We start from the raw sequence: 14819 nt of genomic DNA, 5'->3' as shown, positions 1-14819 counted from the left end.
TCAGCTGCAGTGCTGATATTGTTACCATATTGAGCCTGTTGCGAAACTTGTCCTTAATTTTGTTTGGGGTTCTGAGACAACAGAGGAGCCAAGATCATCATGGGGGCGGGGGGAAATAAAGAAATATACAATAAAAAATGAAAGCTCTCATTATTCTTTGCTTTGATCAAAACTACTAGCCAAACACACAAAAAATCACCAAATAACATGTGCCAAAATCAGCATCAACCAAATATTCTCTTGATGCACTAGAATTAAGATCTGTCAATTTCCTCCCGGTTCCCCCAATTTTCTCCGTGTCATGTTGTTCTAACCATTAATAATGTGGTTTTCTGTTTTGAGTGTAACTTAAACCATGCAATTGCTATTTTATGCCTTCACTGAAATGCATGGGAGAAGGACTCTGTAGTGCATGAAACCTGTTATTACATTCACAGGGATATATGGGAGTGAGATGAAGAGGACACTATAATGCCATCCAGGCTGTAGCCCTAGTAGTTGTCTCAGGATAGTGGTACGGGGTTCTTATGACAGCAGGGACTCTACACATCAGACACAGCTTGCATGACCCTGTGAACAAGTGGAAGGGAGAGGTTTTTTTTTTAAGTGTGCAACCAGACACACAATCAAATGTTGTTATTATTATTATTATTATTAAAATGTGCAGTTCCAAAAGTACATTTGTGCAGTTCAAAAAAGGCAAGTCAAGTAAACATTGGGTTATGTGGACGTGAAAAATGATGGATCACTATGTGAAAGGTCAAGTGGGTACTCTCTGTCAAACTATGGATGACAGGCTATGGCAGATAGATCCCTGTACCATTTCAACAAGAAATCCAGGCTCTTGGTTAAATGGCTTTATTCAGAAATCAGATCATTTCCACTGATATGTCCATAGAATTACTCAGAAGCAAGGTAAGCATCTAAGCAGTAAGAACAGGTGGACAGGAATGGTAACCTGTGGGAAAACCCTTCTTCTCAACGCACACACTTGCTCCTTCCCCCTCCCAATAATAAAACAGGACTTTTGGGGCAAACTCATTCTGAGAATGTCTCACATATTTGTACTATCAAGTCGAGACACTGAGAAAGCAGGAGATCAAAGTTGAGACATAGCAGTGCATGGGATTGAGCAGGATACAAGGTCAAAAGCACTGAGAGTTTCTACAGTCCGTTAGACAAGGCACCTGCAGCTTCAACAAGCCTGTGAAAGGAAGCAGTTATGGCATTCGCAATATGACATCAAGTTCTAGCATGAAACATTGGTTCAGGCACAACAGGCCAGCATTAAGTAGTGGCATGGATGGGGCACAGACATGACACTCTCCTCTAGAGCTGCAGACTCTGATCAAGTGCACCCCTTTCTCTTCCCCTTCCCCATGACACAACAGGCTGCGTGGGTATTGTCTATGCAGTATTTTTCACACATGTTTCAGAAGACATGAAGAAAATTTCTCCAGAACATGGGGAACCTTTCCTGATAAGCCTGCTATTCACCCATTCCCTCATGGAATGTTTTTCAATGTTAGGATAAGGGGGGTGACTCAGAGAGACAAGGAAAGTGCACAGGTAGGTTACACACATGAGTTACAATCACTCACTGTATATTCATTCTTTAAAAAGCCTTGAGAAGATGTGAACCTCTGGAAGGAGGAGTATCTTGAAAGAGAGAAAAAATCAGTCTTCATCTCTGAGTATTCTGGAGAAGAGGTAGAGGAGGACAATTTATGTATTTACTTCATACCTCACCTTACTTCTCAATGGAGATCCAAATCAGCTTACAATTTCATTCATCTTCCATTTTATCTTCACAACAACCCTTTGAGGTTGATTAGGCTGAGAGTGTGTGCCTTGCCCAAGATCACCCAGCAAGTCTCCCAAATCCTTTATTGATACTCTGACTAGTACACCACAGCAGCTCTTAAGAGTCTCATCTGCTCCTTTAACCACATCCCTTCAACATTGTTCCTCCTATCTTCTGTAGCTGTTCTTGTTCCTTCAATTATATGAAAAAGAGAAATGCTTATGACACCTACAGAATATCTTTTCTTTGTCCATGAGCAACTGTAGCCAACCCTCTATGCTCTTACTCAAGACTGAGCCCTGATACTACTCTTTAAAACATGAAGCGCTGTCTGATAAATTTTCGGAGCTGACAGCCCAAACCATGTTTTGAAAGATTCACAGCGTACTGCTAAAGCATATGCCAGTGCCCCGCCCCTGAGTGTGCTGGCTCATGTACACCATTTAGCAGGCTGCATGAGCTCTCAACATCCTCTCTTCTGGATTCTAACACCAAAACTGGGTGGCAAAAGGAATAGGTAAGAAGCAGGAGTACAAAGACATTTATGCACCCTGCATCTACTTCCAACCTATGCTATACATCATTGCTAACATAACATAGTAATACCAAAATGCATAATAGTACAAGTATAATACAGTAATAAGAATTATTATTAATAAGATACATAAATGGCCAAACTGAATAGAGACTTGCATAAAAGATACTGAATCTTTATTTTAACTGCAATATAAGATGGCTGGACTCCATAAAGGAAGTCACTTCCATCAATTCGCAAGATCTGAACAAGGCTGCTAACGATAGGATGTTTCGGAGGTCTTTCACCATAGGGTCACCATAAACTGGATGCAGCCTGACAGCACATACACACACAATATAAGAAGCCATCATTAAGGGGGTTATTTCCACTATTAAGAAAATGAATAGAATGTATAGATTCTCATGGAAATCCCAGAAAAGAATCATTGTTTACATTACTGCAGACAGCCTCTATGTCTTACATAGCATTTTTCATAAATTCTCCCAATCATCCTTACAGCTCTGCAAAGAAGGCCAGTGCTATTGTGCCATACATGAGAAAATAGTGGCTGTCCTGAGATTTAAAAAAATATTTTAAAAAAGGCTTTTTACTCAGATAGGAGGGCTGTATTGTAGGGAGGGGATATCAGATGATCTGCAAATGAGTTAGGAATCATAGACTTCACTGCGATGCTGTACTGGATTCCTACTAATGCTATGTCTTTGTGAACCTATATTTATTTACCCCACGACATTATTTATGGAAATGTTCTTGATATTGATTGCACTAATCTTACATTGTGTAATCTGCCTTGAAGGGACAGTGATGTTTTTTAAAATGCTTTATCTTTTCGTGTATTGTAGTTGATGCCGTAACCTGTCCTGAGCCCGCTTGCAGGGAGAACGGGCAGTAAGTCCAATAAATTAAATTATTTAGAAAATGTATGTACCACCACTCCAGACACCTATTCTAGGCAGCTAACAACTAAGAAGAGAAAACAATACTGTTAAAACTGAAATATTAAAAAACAGGCCGATGCTATTAGCATTGTCTTGGAGGATATGAAGGAGGCCTGCCCCTCTGGGCATGCTGGGGGACAATCACAGCTGCTCCGTCCACTCCGTGTGCCCACGCTCTCTGTGAGCATCCATGCAGGGTTCTACACCCAGGTTAGTTGTTTTACTGAGATAGGATCACTTCACCGCCCAGAGCCCCTGGGGATGGGCGGTATATAAATTGAAAAAATAAATAAATAAATAAAATCTATATTCAATGTGTTCATGCAGTAAACCTGGAGGAAACACCAGATGTGTGTCGGGAATTCACTCTTCTGCGCTCCCAGCTATTTTTAAAGCTTAATTTTTGGGTGCTTGCCCTGCACCCCTGCCAATTGTTTGAAACACTGCTGGCAGCTCTGAACACAGAATACCCAATGTTTGTTGTATATGACCATCAGCTCACCTGTGGCACTAGGCAGGCATGTTGGGCCTGCCCAGGAGTGTGGGGAATGTTTCCCAGGACCTGTCCAACACCCTCCTCGATCTTCATAGTGCAGGGGGCAGGCTCCTTTTCAGGGATGCTGGGCCTCCCTGAATGAGGCCAGCCCTTCTGTTAGGCTACACGGCTTCGGAGAACAGACTACAGCATACCATTACAGGGCAGAAAATGGTTAATTATTTACCAGAGAGAGAGAGGGGGGGGTGAGGGGGGAGGGACCATCTTTTCTGCTTCAGGTCCCGAAGTGTCTTGAGCCCTCCCCACCCATTAACATGCTTCATCTCACTGACGAGGTCTGGATCAACTTGCAAGGGAGCTTGGAAGGGCTTGGCCAGCGGCACCTTAAAGAGCAGCAGAAGAGACGGGCTGCTCCTCTGAAAGGAAGCCCACGTTCCATGGACCACAGTGCAACTGGAATAACTGTTTTAAGGCAAATAAACAGGAGTCTCTTGGACTAAGAAAACTTTATTCTCAGCCCGCTCCTCCAGATGCACTGAGTGGACCCTCACTTGGTTGGCATTTTCTCTGGAGGACTCGAAGCACAGGACTGTCAGGGGCCGTGGAAGGCAAAACGCTCCTGCAACGACACTACATCATCAGGAATGAAGAAACAGATCCGTTAACTACAGTGCAGCCCTAGTAGGCAGTTACTCCAACCGAAACCTATTGAAACGGAAGGGCTTTGCCGGGAGCCGTTCTAGGTAGGCTGGGGCGAAGCTCGTCTGCCCCTCCTGGGCGCTTCTTCGCACTCCGACGAGCCCCCCCCCCCGCCCCCGTTTTCAAGCTGTAGCTCAGTGGAGTTCACGGAAATAAGCCCCGCGTTCAATCTGTGCAGCGCTGCAACGCTCCGGGCTCCTTTTGCCCTTAACACGCCCCAGCCGCCGGGCCCCCGCAAGGCAAGGCGCGGCGCGGCAAGGCGCCCGCCGAAGGCCCCACGACCGCCCCGGCCAAGGCAGACCGGGCCGCTTCCCCGAGTCGCGGCAGACTCGGGTCCCCGTCGGCGCAGGGGCGGGCGAGTGGGCGGGGGCCGCGGAGCGCCGGGCCGACGCGGCGGGCGGAGGCGGCTCTTGGCGCGCGGCCCCCGCGAGAAGCGGCCCGGCCCGGCCCTCCCCCTTCCAAGAGGATATCCCTCCCTCCGCGGCGGAGCGCGCCTCTGGCTGCCCGATGGAGGAGGCGGAGGCGGGGATGCTGTGCGGGCTGCGGGCGGGATGGGGGCGCAGCAGAGCTCCAGCCGGCCCGGGACGAGCGCGGTGCCAGGCGAGCGGCGGCGGCTGCAGCGACGGTGGCCGCGCGCACACCGCGGAGCCCGCGCTGGCGGCAGAGACGGCGGCCTGGGACGAAGCGGGCGCCGCGCGGCTGTGGGGCCAGATAGCTTCTCGCGGCGGCGGCGGCTGCTACTACTGCTGCGGGGCGGCGGCGGCCGAAGAGGGCGCCGGGGCGGTGGGCGCCTGTGCCGCCGCCGGCGAGTGGCGCCCCGGGCGGCTGGGCGCCGGGCGAGGGATGGCCGCGCCTCCGGGCTGCCCGCTCTCGGACCCGGGCTCCACCAGCGAGCGCAGCGCGGACTCGCCTCTGCCGGACGACGACGCCTGCGCCCCGGCCGGCCCCGCCCGCGGCCCCTCGGCCAGCCCGGAGTGGGGCGAGGAGCGGTTCCGCGTGGACAGGAAGAAGCTGGAGGCCATGCTGCAAGGTGAGTGCCTCGGGCGGGGGCGGCGGCCGCTTCGCCTCCGCCTCCCGCCGCCGCGGCCGCCCAGCCCTTCCACGCCCCCGCCCGCCCGCCCGCCGGCCGCGGAGCCTTCCCACGTGGCAGCGGGCGAGCGGCGGCCCAGGCTCGGCTGCCTCCCGGGCGGCGGCGGGCGGTTGCGGGGGGCGCCTGCTCTGGACGAGAGGCCGGCGGGGGAGCAGCTGGAAGGGCCTTGGCCGGGGCGCGGCTGGCCCAAAGCTGCGGGGCCGCTTTTGTCCCCGGTCGCCGCTCGGCCTGACGGCCCGTCTGTACCAGGCGCCCCCCGCGTTGCGAGTCAGGCCTGAAAGAGCTCCTGGCTTGGGCCTCCGCTTCGAGGCCGAACGGGGAGGGCGCGCCGGGCTGGAAAGGGGAGTTGTCGGAACTTGATGTCGTTGGGGCGGGAGCCCTGGAGTTCTCCCGCTTCGTCCCAAAGGCAAGGGTGGGGTGGTCAAGGGGGCTCAGCAGGGGAGCTTTGCTGTAGCTGGCAGTCGGCTTGGGGGCTGAACGGGATGCCTTGCTGGCAGAATGCAGGAGGAGCTCTGCGGAGACCGGGTGAGGTTGCTTTTGTGTCGTGGTGGTGGGGAGCTGGTGGGTCGATACGAATTTCCGCCAAATCTTTCTTTTCTGTTTCATTTCAAATGCGGATAACCAACCACCTTTGTTTGGGTTCTGGCAGTAGCAGCCGCTGATCTGTTGCTTCTGGCGTGCGTCAAGTTGGATAGCTCGGTCCCTGTCCCTGGTCAGAAGTGCTACCTAATGCAGAGTTCTTCAGTAGGCTTCCCAGCACACACACACCCCCCGAGGCTGCCTCTGGATCTCGGTTTCTCCTTCCTAGTTCTTCCCCTGCAGCTCGTTTCCCAGATGCATTCCATCTCAAGGGTGAATAAACCTCTCTCTAGTACCTGTCGCCACTGTCAGTTTTAGGGGTCTGCTTGCTTTAGGGTAGATTTGTCCAGAGGCTTTGTACTGAGTGAGCATTTCATTAGCTCCCTACCTGCAAAGAAATATTTATCCAGGTAGCATTTTAGGTTAAGAAGCTGATGTGGTCGTAATATGAGCATCTGTATGCAAACTTAGTCATTTTCCAAAACCAGACACTCACAGTATCTTCTGGTGTCTCATCCAATTATTTCATATGGGTTCTTTAAGACCTTGTACATCTGAAGGCAAATAGAGTTTTTGAAGGTTTCACATACTTCAAGGATAAAATGTTGTCCTCCCACAGTTAATGAAGCTTTAATCTGGATTTTCCAACACTTGTTTTGCTCCAATGGTTTTTTTGGTACTTTATCCTTAAATTGTGTGAAACCTTAAAATTTATTTGCTTTCAGAAGCCAAAGCAAGTTAAAGTGCTTGTATGGATGAGCTTGTATGGAGTTTCTTTAGGCGTATTCTTCTGAAGCCTGTTGTGTTCAAAATTCCTCATAAACTTTTATCTTCTCATGGAATTCGTGGATTTTGAAGAGAATATTAATTAAGTCTCTTGAACTTTGTCATTGTTCCTTGCAAAGCGATGCTACTTAGCTTTTTAAAGAGCTGAAGGTGGCATGATAATATTTTCAGTGTATGTGGTCTATATTCTCATAGCTTTTATCCCCTTACCCCAGGGTGCCTTGGTCAAAACAGGTATTGCAGGTTTTAGAAATAAAAAAAACTCCTTTGGATCTTAGATGGCGGGTCCCCAGTGTGGTGCCCGTGAGCAGAGTGAGGCCCACCGGCAGCTTTCCCGGTGCCCGCCAATTGTTTTTAGAAAGTGGGTGGGGGCAGGTGGGGCTTTTGCAAAGCATGGCTTCTGATTGGCCACTGGAGTATCGATTGGCCATGAAGATTTTAAGAAGTATTGCTTTGGCAGAAGCTGCTTCCACAGCACAGAAATTGTCGCTGTGTGACTGAAGGTAAGTTGTAGCAGCTACTTTGTGGCTGGCTCCGCCTCCTGCAGCCATTTTGTTGCTATGTCCGCCACACTGTGTCAGAAGTCCAAAGGTGCCCACAGGGTCAAAAAGGTTGGGTCCCCAGCCTTAGGTTATAGGACAGGAAAGAGCACGAGTGTTGGTAACTTTCATACAAAATGTGTGTGTGGGGGGTGGGGGCTCATCTACTTGCATCTTGGAATGTTCCAGTCCATCCCTTATAGTTTTGTGTTAGATGGGAATAGGGAAGTTGCTTTATAGTTGTCATTTAGACAACTTTTCTATTATTTTGCTCCTTGGGAACTCCCGGATAAGCTTCTCAAGCACCCCGAGCTCTGCAGAGGATCACTGTTTAAAAGCCAGAGTTTACCGTAGCCTTCAGTATGGATGAAAAACCAATGATGCTAGGCAATTCATAGTTGTCTAGCTAAAGATTTCATATAATATGGAAGGTAGATTAAAAATATTTGCTTCAGTCTATTAGAGGAAAAGTTTAGAAGCATCTGAGGGCTTGCAACAAATGTGACCTGATTGTTGTATATACTTATGATGAAATGTTTTCAGTTTTGTTTTGTTTTGAATTATGTTATTCTTGGTAAAAAAAATTTACAAGGGGCAGTTATGCAGGCAGATGTGAAGATTAGAAACAATTTGATATGTGCAGCAGTTGTGTAGCTTATTGAGCTTTTAATGGTCTTTGTTTTATTGATGGATTCCGAGTTTGGTTTCCAAGCCTGTCCTTTGAACAAAGTGGACGATTTAATAACGGCCAGAGTGAAACATCTTTCATTCTCCAGGGATGTGTGCAATGTATGGAAGGTCGGTCTTCCTTCAATGGACTCATCACCATCAAGAAGCAGTATACCTCTGACTGCCAGATGCTGAGAGTAAACAAGTTGCCTTCCTATTCTACTTTATGAACTTCCCAGATATGTCTGGCCAGCCACTGTTGTAATTGGGATGCTGGACTGAATGGGCCTTTGGCCTGATCCAGCAGGGCTGCTCTTGTGTTGTGTGCTGATATTACACCCTATACTTACTTTGTAGTTGGGTATCCTGCTATATACCGCGGCGCTCTCAGCAGGGACAGGGTGATGGGGCATGAGCAATGCGCCCATCGCCCTGCGAGGCCCACTGGAACCGGGAATGCGGAGGGAAGAGCGAACCCGCTCTGCCCTCCCTCCCTGGCTCCACACCCCGCCTTCCAGCCCTCCCCACACCCCTCCTGCCTCTCCACCCTCCCCAAACCCCCTTGCCCTTCCTACCTGCCACCCCTCCCCAGACCGCTCCTGCCTCTCAGCCCTCCCCAAACCCCCATTGCCTCCCTACCTGCCACCCCTCCCCAGACCCCTCCTGCCTCTCAGCCCTCCCCAAACCCCCATTGCCTCCCTACCTGCCACCCCTCCCCAGACCCCTCCTGCCTCTCAGCCCTCCCCAAACCCCCATTGCCTCCCCACCTGCCACCCCTCCCCAGAGCGCTCCTGCCTCTCAGCCCTCCCCAAACCCCCATTGCCTCCCTACCTGCCACCCCTCCCCAGACCGCTCCTGCCCCTCAGCCCTCCCCAAACCCCCATTGCCTCCCTACCTGCCACCCCTCCCCAGACTGCTCCTGCCTCTCAGCCCTCCCCAAACCCCCATTGCCTCCCTACCTGCCACCCCTCCCCAGACCCCTCCTGCCTCTCAGCCCTCCCCAAACCCCCATTGCCTCCCTACCTGCCACCCCTCCCCAGAGCGCTCCTGCCTCTCAGCCCTCCCCAAACCCCCATTGCCTCCCTACCTGCCACCCCTCCCCAGACCGCTCCTGCCTCTCAGCCCTCCCCAAACCCCCATTGCCTCCCTACCTGCCACCCCTCCCCAGACCGCTCCTGCCTCTCAGCCCTCCCCAAACCCCCATTGCCTCCCTACCTGCCACCCCTCCCCAGACCCCTCCTGCCTCTCAGCCCTCCCCAAACCCCCATTGCCTCCCTACCTGCCACCCCTCCCCAGACCCCTCCTGCCTCTCAGCCCTCCCCAAACCCCCATTGCCTCCCTACCTGCCATCCCTCCCCAGACCCCTCCTGCCTCTCAGCCCTCCCCAAACCCCCATTGCCTTCCTACCTGCCACCCCTCCCCACCCCTCCTGCCTCTCCACCCTCCCTAACCCCCCTTGCCTCCCTACCTGCCATCCGTCCCCAGACCCCCCTTGCCTCCCTACCTGCCACCCCTCCCCAGACCCCTCCTGCATCTCAGCCCTCCCCAAACCCCCATTGCCCCCCACCTGCCAATCCTCCCCACACCCCTCCTCTCCACCCTCCCCAAACCCCTCTTGCCTCCCTATCTGCCACCCCTCCCCAGATCCCTCCTGCATCTCAGCCCTCCCCAAACCCCCATTGCCTCCCTACCTGCCTCTACCCAGGAAAACTATGGCCTGGTTGTGCAGTGCTGGCAAGTGGCCCAGTTGCACAGTGGGGAACCCACAAGGACTCATGGGAGGCACCTTTCCCTTGTACTCTTTCTCCTCCTGCCTCTCAGCCCTCCCCAAACCCCCATGGCCTCCCTACCTGCCATCCCTCCCCAGACCCCTCCTTGTCCCTCTACCTGCCAATCCTCCCCAGGCCCCTCCTGCCTCTCCTCCCTCCCCAAACCCCCATTGCCCCCACCTGCCAATCCCCCCACACCCCTCCTGCCTCTCCGCCCTCCCCAGACCCCCCTTGCCCCCTACCTGCCATCCCTCCCCAGACCCCTCCTGCCTCTCCACCCTCCCCAACCCCCCTTGCCTCCCTACCTGCCATCCCTCCCCAGACCCCCCATTGCCTCCCTACCTGCCTCTACCCAGGAAAACTATGGCTTGGTTGTGCAGTGCTGGCAAGTGTGCCAGGCTCAGTTGCACAGTGGGGAACCCACAACGACTCATGGGAGGCACCTTTCCCTTGTACTCTTTCTCCTCCTGCCTCTCAGCCCTCCCCAAACCTCCATGGCCTCCCTACCTGCCATCCCTCCCCAGGCCCCTTCTGCCTCTCCTCCCTCCCCAAACCCCCATTGCCCCCCACCTGCCATCCCTCCCCAGACCCCTCCTGCCTCTCAGCCCTCCCCAGACCTCCTTGCCCGTCTACCCGCCAATCCTCCCCACACCCCTCCTGCCTCTCCACCCTCCCCAGACCCCCATAGCCTCCTTACCTGCCAATCCTACCCAAACCCCTCCTGCCCCTCCCCCTCCCAAGACCCCCTTGCCTCCCTACCTGCCATCCCTCCCCAGACCCCTCCTGCCTCTCAGCCTTACCCAGACCCCCTTTCCCCTCTACCTGCCAATCCTCCCCACACCCCTCCTGCCTCTCCCCCTCCCAAGACCCCTATTGCCTCCCTACCTGCCAATCCTCCCCAAACCCCTCCTGCCTCTCCCCCTCCCAAGACCCCCATTGCCTCCCTACCTGCCATCCCTCCCCAGACCCCTCCTGCCTCTCAGCCCTCCCCAACCCCCATTGCCTCCCTACCTGCCAGCCCTCCCCAGACCCCCATTGCCTCCCTACCTGCCAATCCTCCCCAAAGCCCTCCTGCCTCTCCCCCTCCCAAGACCCTCATTGCCCCCCACCTGCCATCCCTCCCCAGACCCCTCCTGCCTCTCAGCCCTCCCCAGACCTCCTTGCCCCCACCTGCCATCCCTCCCCAGACCCCTCCTGCCTCTCCCTCCTCCCTAGACCCCCATTGCCTCCCTACCTGCCATCCCTCCCCAGACCCCTCCTGCCTCTCAGCCCTCCCCAGACCCCCTTTCCCCTCTACCGGCCAATCCTCCCCACACCCCTCCTGCCTCTCCCCCCTCCCAAGACCCCCATTGCCTCCCTACCTGTCAATTCTCCCCAAACCCCTCCTGCCTCTCCCCCCTCCCCAGACCCCCATTGCCTCCCTACCTGCCATCCCTCCACAAACCCCTCCGGCCTCTCCCCCTCCCAAGACCCCCATTGCCTCCCTACCTGCCAATCCTCCCCAGACCCCTCCAGCCTCAGCCCTCCCCAGACCCCCTTTCCCCTCTACCTGCCAATCCTCCCCACACCCCTCCTGCCTCTCCCCCTCCGAAGACCCCCATTGCCTCCCTACCTGCCAATCCTCCCCAAACCCCTCCTGCCTCTCCCCCCTCCCAAGACCCCCCTTGCCCCTCTAGCTGCCAATCCTCCCCACACCCCTCCTGCCTCTCCCCCTCCCATGACCCCCATTGCCTCCCTACCTGCCATCCCTCCCCAGACCCCTCCTGCCTCTCCACCCTCCCCAACCCCCCATTGTCTCCGTACCTGCCACCCCTCCCCAGACCCCTCCTGCCTCTCAGCCCTCCCCAAACCCCCATTGCCTCCCTACCTGCCATCCCTCCCCAGACCCCTCCTGCCTCTCAGTCTTCCCCAAACCCCCATTGCCTCCCTACCTGCCATCCCTCCCCAAACTCCTCCTGCCTCTCAGCCCTCCCCAACCCCCATTGCCTCCCTACCTGCCAATCCTCCCCACACCCCTCCTGCCTCTCCCCCCTCCCCAGACCCCCATTGCCTCCCTACCTGCCAATCCTCCCCAAAGCCCTCCTGCCTCTCCCCCTCCCAAGACCCTCATTGCCCCATCTGCCATCCCTCCCCAGACCCCTCCTGCCTCTCAGCCCTCCCCAGACCTCCTTGCCCCCCACCTGCCATCCCTCCCCAGACCCTTCCTGCCTCTCCCCCTCCCAAGACCCCCATTGCCTCCCTACCTGCCATCCCTCCCCAGACCCCTCCTGCCTCTCAGCCCTCCCCAACCCCCCATTGCCTCCCTACCTGCCACCTCTCCCCAGACCCCTCCTGCCTCTCAGCCCTCCCCAGACCCCCCTTGCCCCCTACCTGCCATCCCTCCCCAGACCCCTCCTGCCTCTCAGCCCTCCCCAGACCCCCTTTCCCCTCTACCTGCCATCCCTCCCCAGACCCCTCCTGCCTCTCAGCCCTCCCCAGACCCCCTTTCCCCTCTACTGGCCATCCCTCCCCATACCCCTCCTGCCTCTCAGCCCTCCCCAGACCCCCTTTCCCCTCTCCCTGCCAATCCTCCCCAAATCCCTCCTGCCACTCCCCCCTCCCAAGACCCCCATTGCCTCCCTACCTGCCATCCCTCCCCAGACCCCTACTTCCTCTCAGCCCTCCCCAACCCCCCATTGCCTCCCTACCTGCTGCCCCTCCCCAGACCCCTCCTGCCTCTCAGCCTTCTCCAGACCCCCCTTGCCCCCTACCTGCCATCCCTCCCCAGACCACTCCTGCTTCTCAGCCCTCCCCAACCCCCCATTGCCTCCCTACCTGCCATCCCTCCCCAGACCCCTCCTGCCTCTCAGCCCTCCCAAGACCCCCATTGCCTCCCTACCTGCCATCCCTCCCCAGACCCCTCCTGCCTCTCAGCCCTCCCCATACCTCCTTGCCCCTCTACCTGCCAATCCTCCCCAAACCCCTCCTGCCTCTCCACCCTCCCCAGACCCCCATTGCCTCCCTACCTGCCATCCCTCCCCAGACCCCTCCTGCTTCTCAGCCCTCCCCAACCCCCCATTGCCTCCCTACCTGCCATCCCTCCCCAGACCCCTCCTGCCTCTCAGCCCTCCCAAGACCCCCATTGCCTCCCTACCTGCCATCCCTCCCCAGACCCCTCCTGCCCCTCAGCCCTCCCCAGACCCCCTTTCCCCTCTACCTGCCATTCCTCCCCACACCCCTCCTCTCCACCCTCCCCAAACCCCCATTGCCTCCCTACCTGCCATCCCTCCTCAGACCCCTCCTGCTTCCCACTTCTCCCCAGACCCCCCTTGCCCCCCACCTGTCAGCCCTTCCCAACCCCTCCAGCCCTCCCCAGCCCCAGCTTTCTAGAGCCCGTTTTATTTATTTGCACAACGGGCTCTGTTTCTAGTATAGAATATTTGATCTCATATTCCTTGTTTTGGTCACGTTGTAGTCTTACTGCCATGCATATGATCCTCAGCACCGACCGAGGTGCTGGAAGCTGAGCTTTATGAATGAAAGAAGTTAACTTATTTCAAGTCAGAATGTAGAAAGTTAGCAATATAAGTGGCGTGTTTTGAATCTCTTTTACTGTAAAATTGCCAAGCGTCTGGATCCAGCTCTCTCATTCTAGGAATATTTTGTGTAGCTCGTCAATCACAATGGCAGGCAATTTTTGTTGTTGCTGGTCTGTATTTTTCAAAACCTTTCTAAACAAGTGTCTGAAAACAGCTTTTAATGTTTACAGACACCTTAAAGGCTGCGCTGCCGTTGTGTGGATTTTTTACATGCTGAAAGTTTTATGCAAATAATATGGCTTTTGATCATTTTGGTGAATTGTAGGTTGAAGGAAAGCAGTTGGTGTGACTGACTATAATGTTTGGAATTTGTTTCAGATTAGATTCAGTCTCCTGGGGGTAGGTTAATCTTTAAGCAGTTAATATTTTGCTTTGCTGGTAGAGGGATTTTGGAATGTAGCTAAGCAGAGGTCACAATGTGTTTTGCAACAGCTGTGTAATATAATAATTGGAAGATGCTTTTAAAGACTGAAAGGATGTCTTAAACACTGAAAAAAAGGCAGTTGTGTGCACTGGTGTTTGATGTTAAGGGCGAAGATTGGAACAGAATTCATAGCATAAGATAGATATTGCCACGCAGTTTGGCACTAAACGGCTTGACTAGAAATGTGGTAGAATTCTCCTTACTGCTCGGGAGAACAGCAGCCGACACAAGGGAGTTTGGCGTATCTCCATAAAACCCTATTTCCTTTCGGCAGGCCGATGCAAGTAACTTAGCTGTCTAGCCAGATCTTGACACCTGATTTGTGGTGGGTATATGCACACACCTTTGCTAACGGAATCATAGGAAATTCATAACTTTTTCTCCCCCCCCCCACGCACCCAGTGACCCCTTGCTCCATGCCCAGAAGATGGCAGAACACCATCAGGATCCCTAGCCAAACTGGCCTAGAGAAAATTGTTACCTAACCCCAAGGTGGTGATTGGCATCACCCTGGGCATGTAAGAAAGGGCCATGAGAAACAATCATTGAGCTAATCCTTCCTGCCCCCCACCCCTCATGATCTGCCCAGGTTCACCGAATCAGCATTGCTGTCGGATGGCCAACTAGCCTCTGCTTAAAATCCTCCAAAGAAGGAGAGCCCACCACCTCCCAAGGAAGCCTGTTCCACTGAGGGGCCGCTCTCACTGTAGGAAGTTCTTCCTAATGTTTAGCCGAAAGCTCTTTTGATTTAATTTCAAGCCATTTGTTCTGGTCCGAGCTTCTGGGGCAGTGGAAAACAACTCCATGCCATTCTACATATTGCTGCCCTTCAAGTATTTGAAGATGATTATCATATCACCTCTCAGTCGTCTCCTCTCCAGGCTAAACATACTGAGCTCCTTCAACCTTT

At 54.2% G+C, this 14819-nt stretch overlaps 1 protein-coding gene across 1 annotated transcript in view; it reads left to right on the top strand.

The window, feature by feature from the left end:
- The first annotated feature begins 5133 nt into the window (after positions 1-5133).
- Positions 5134-14819, top strand: part of BICC1 (BicC family RNA binding protein 1) — a 398003-nt gene continuing 388317 nt past the window's right edge. Inside the window, 1 exon segment of the mRNA XM_055001373.1 lies at positions 5134-5505. Coding sequence (XP_054857348.1) covers positions 5319-5505 — 187 coding nt within the window. The 5' untranslated portion in view covers positions 5134-5318.

This window comes from Eublepharis macularius, chromosome 17 (genome assembly GCF_028583425.1).
Source record: "Eublepharis macularius isolate TG4126 chromosome 17, MPM_Emac_v1.0, whole genome shotgun sequence".
Classification (NCBI taxonomy): Eukaryota; Metazoa; Chordata; class Lepidosauria; order Squamata; family Eublepharidae; genus Eublepharis; species Eublepharis macularius.
Note: the sequence above shows the minus strand (reverse complement) of the source record. Positions and strands in the feature narration are given on the sequence as shown.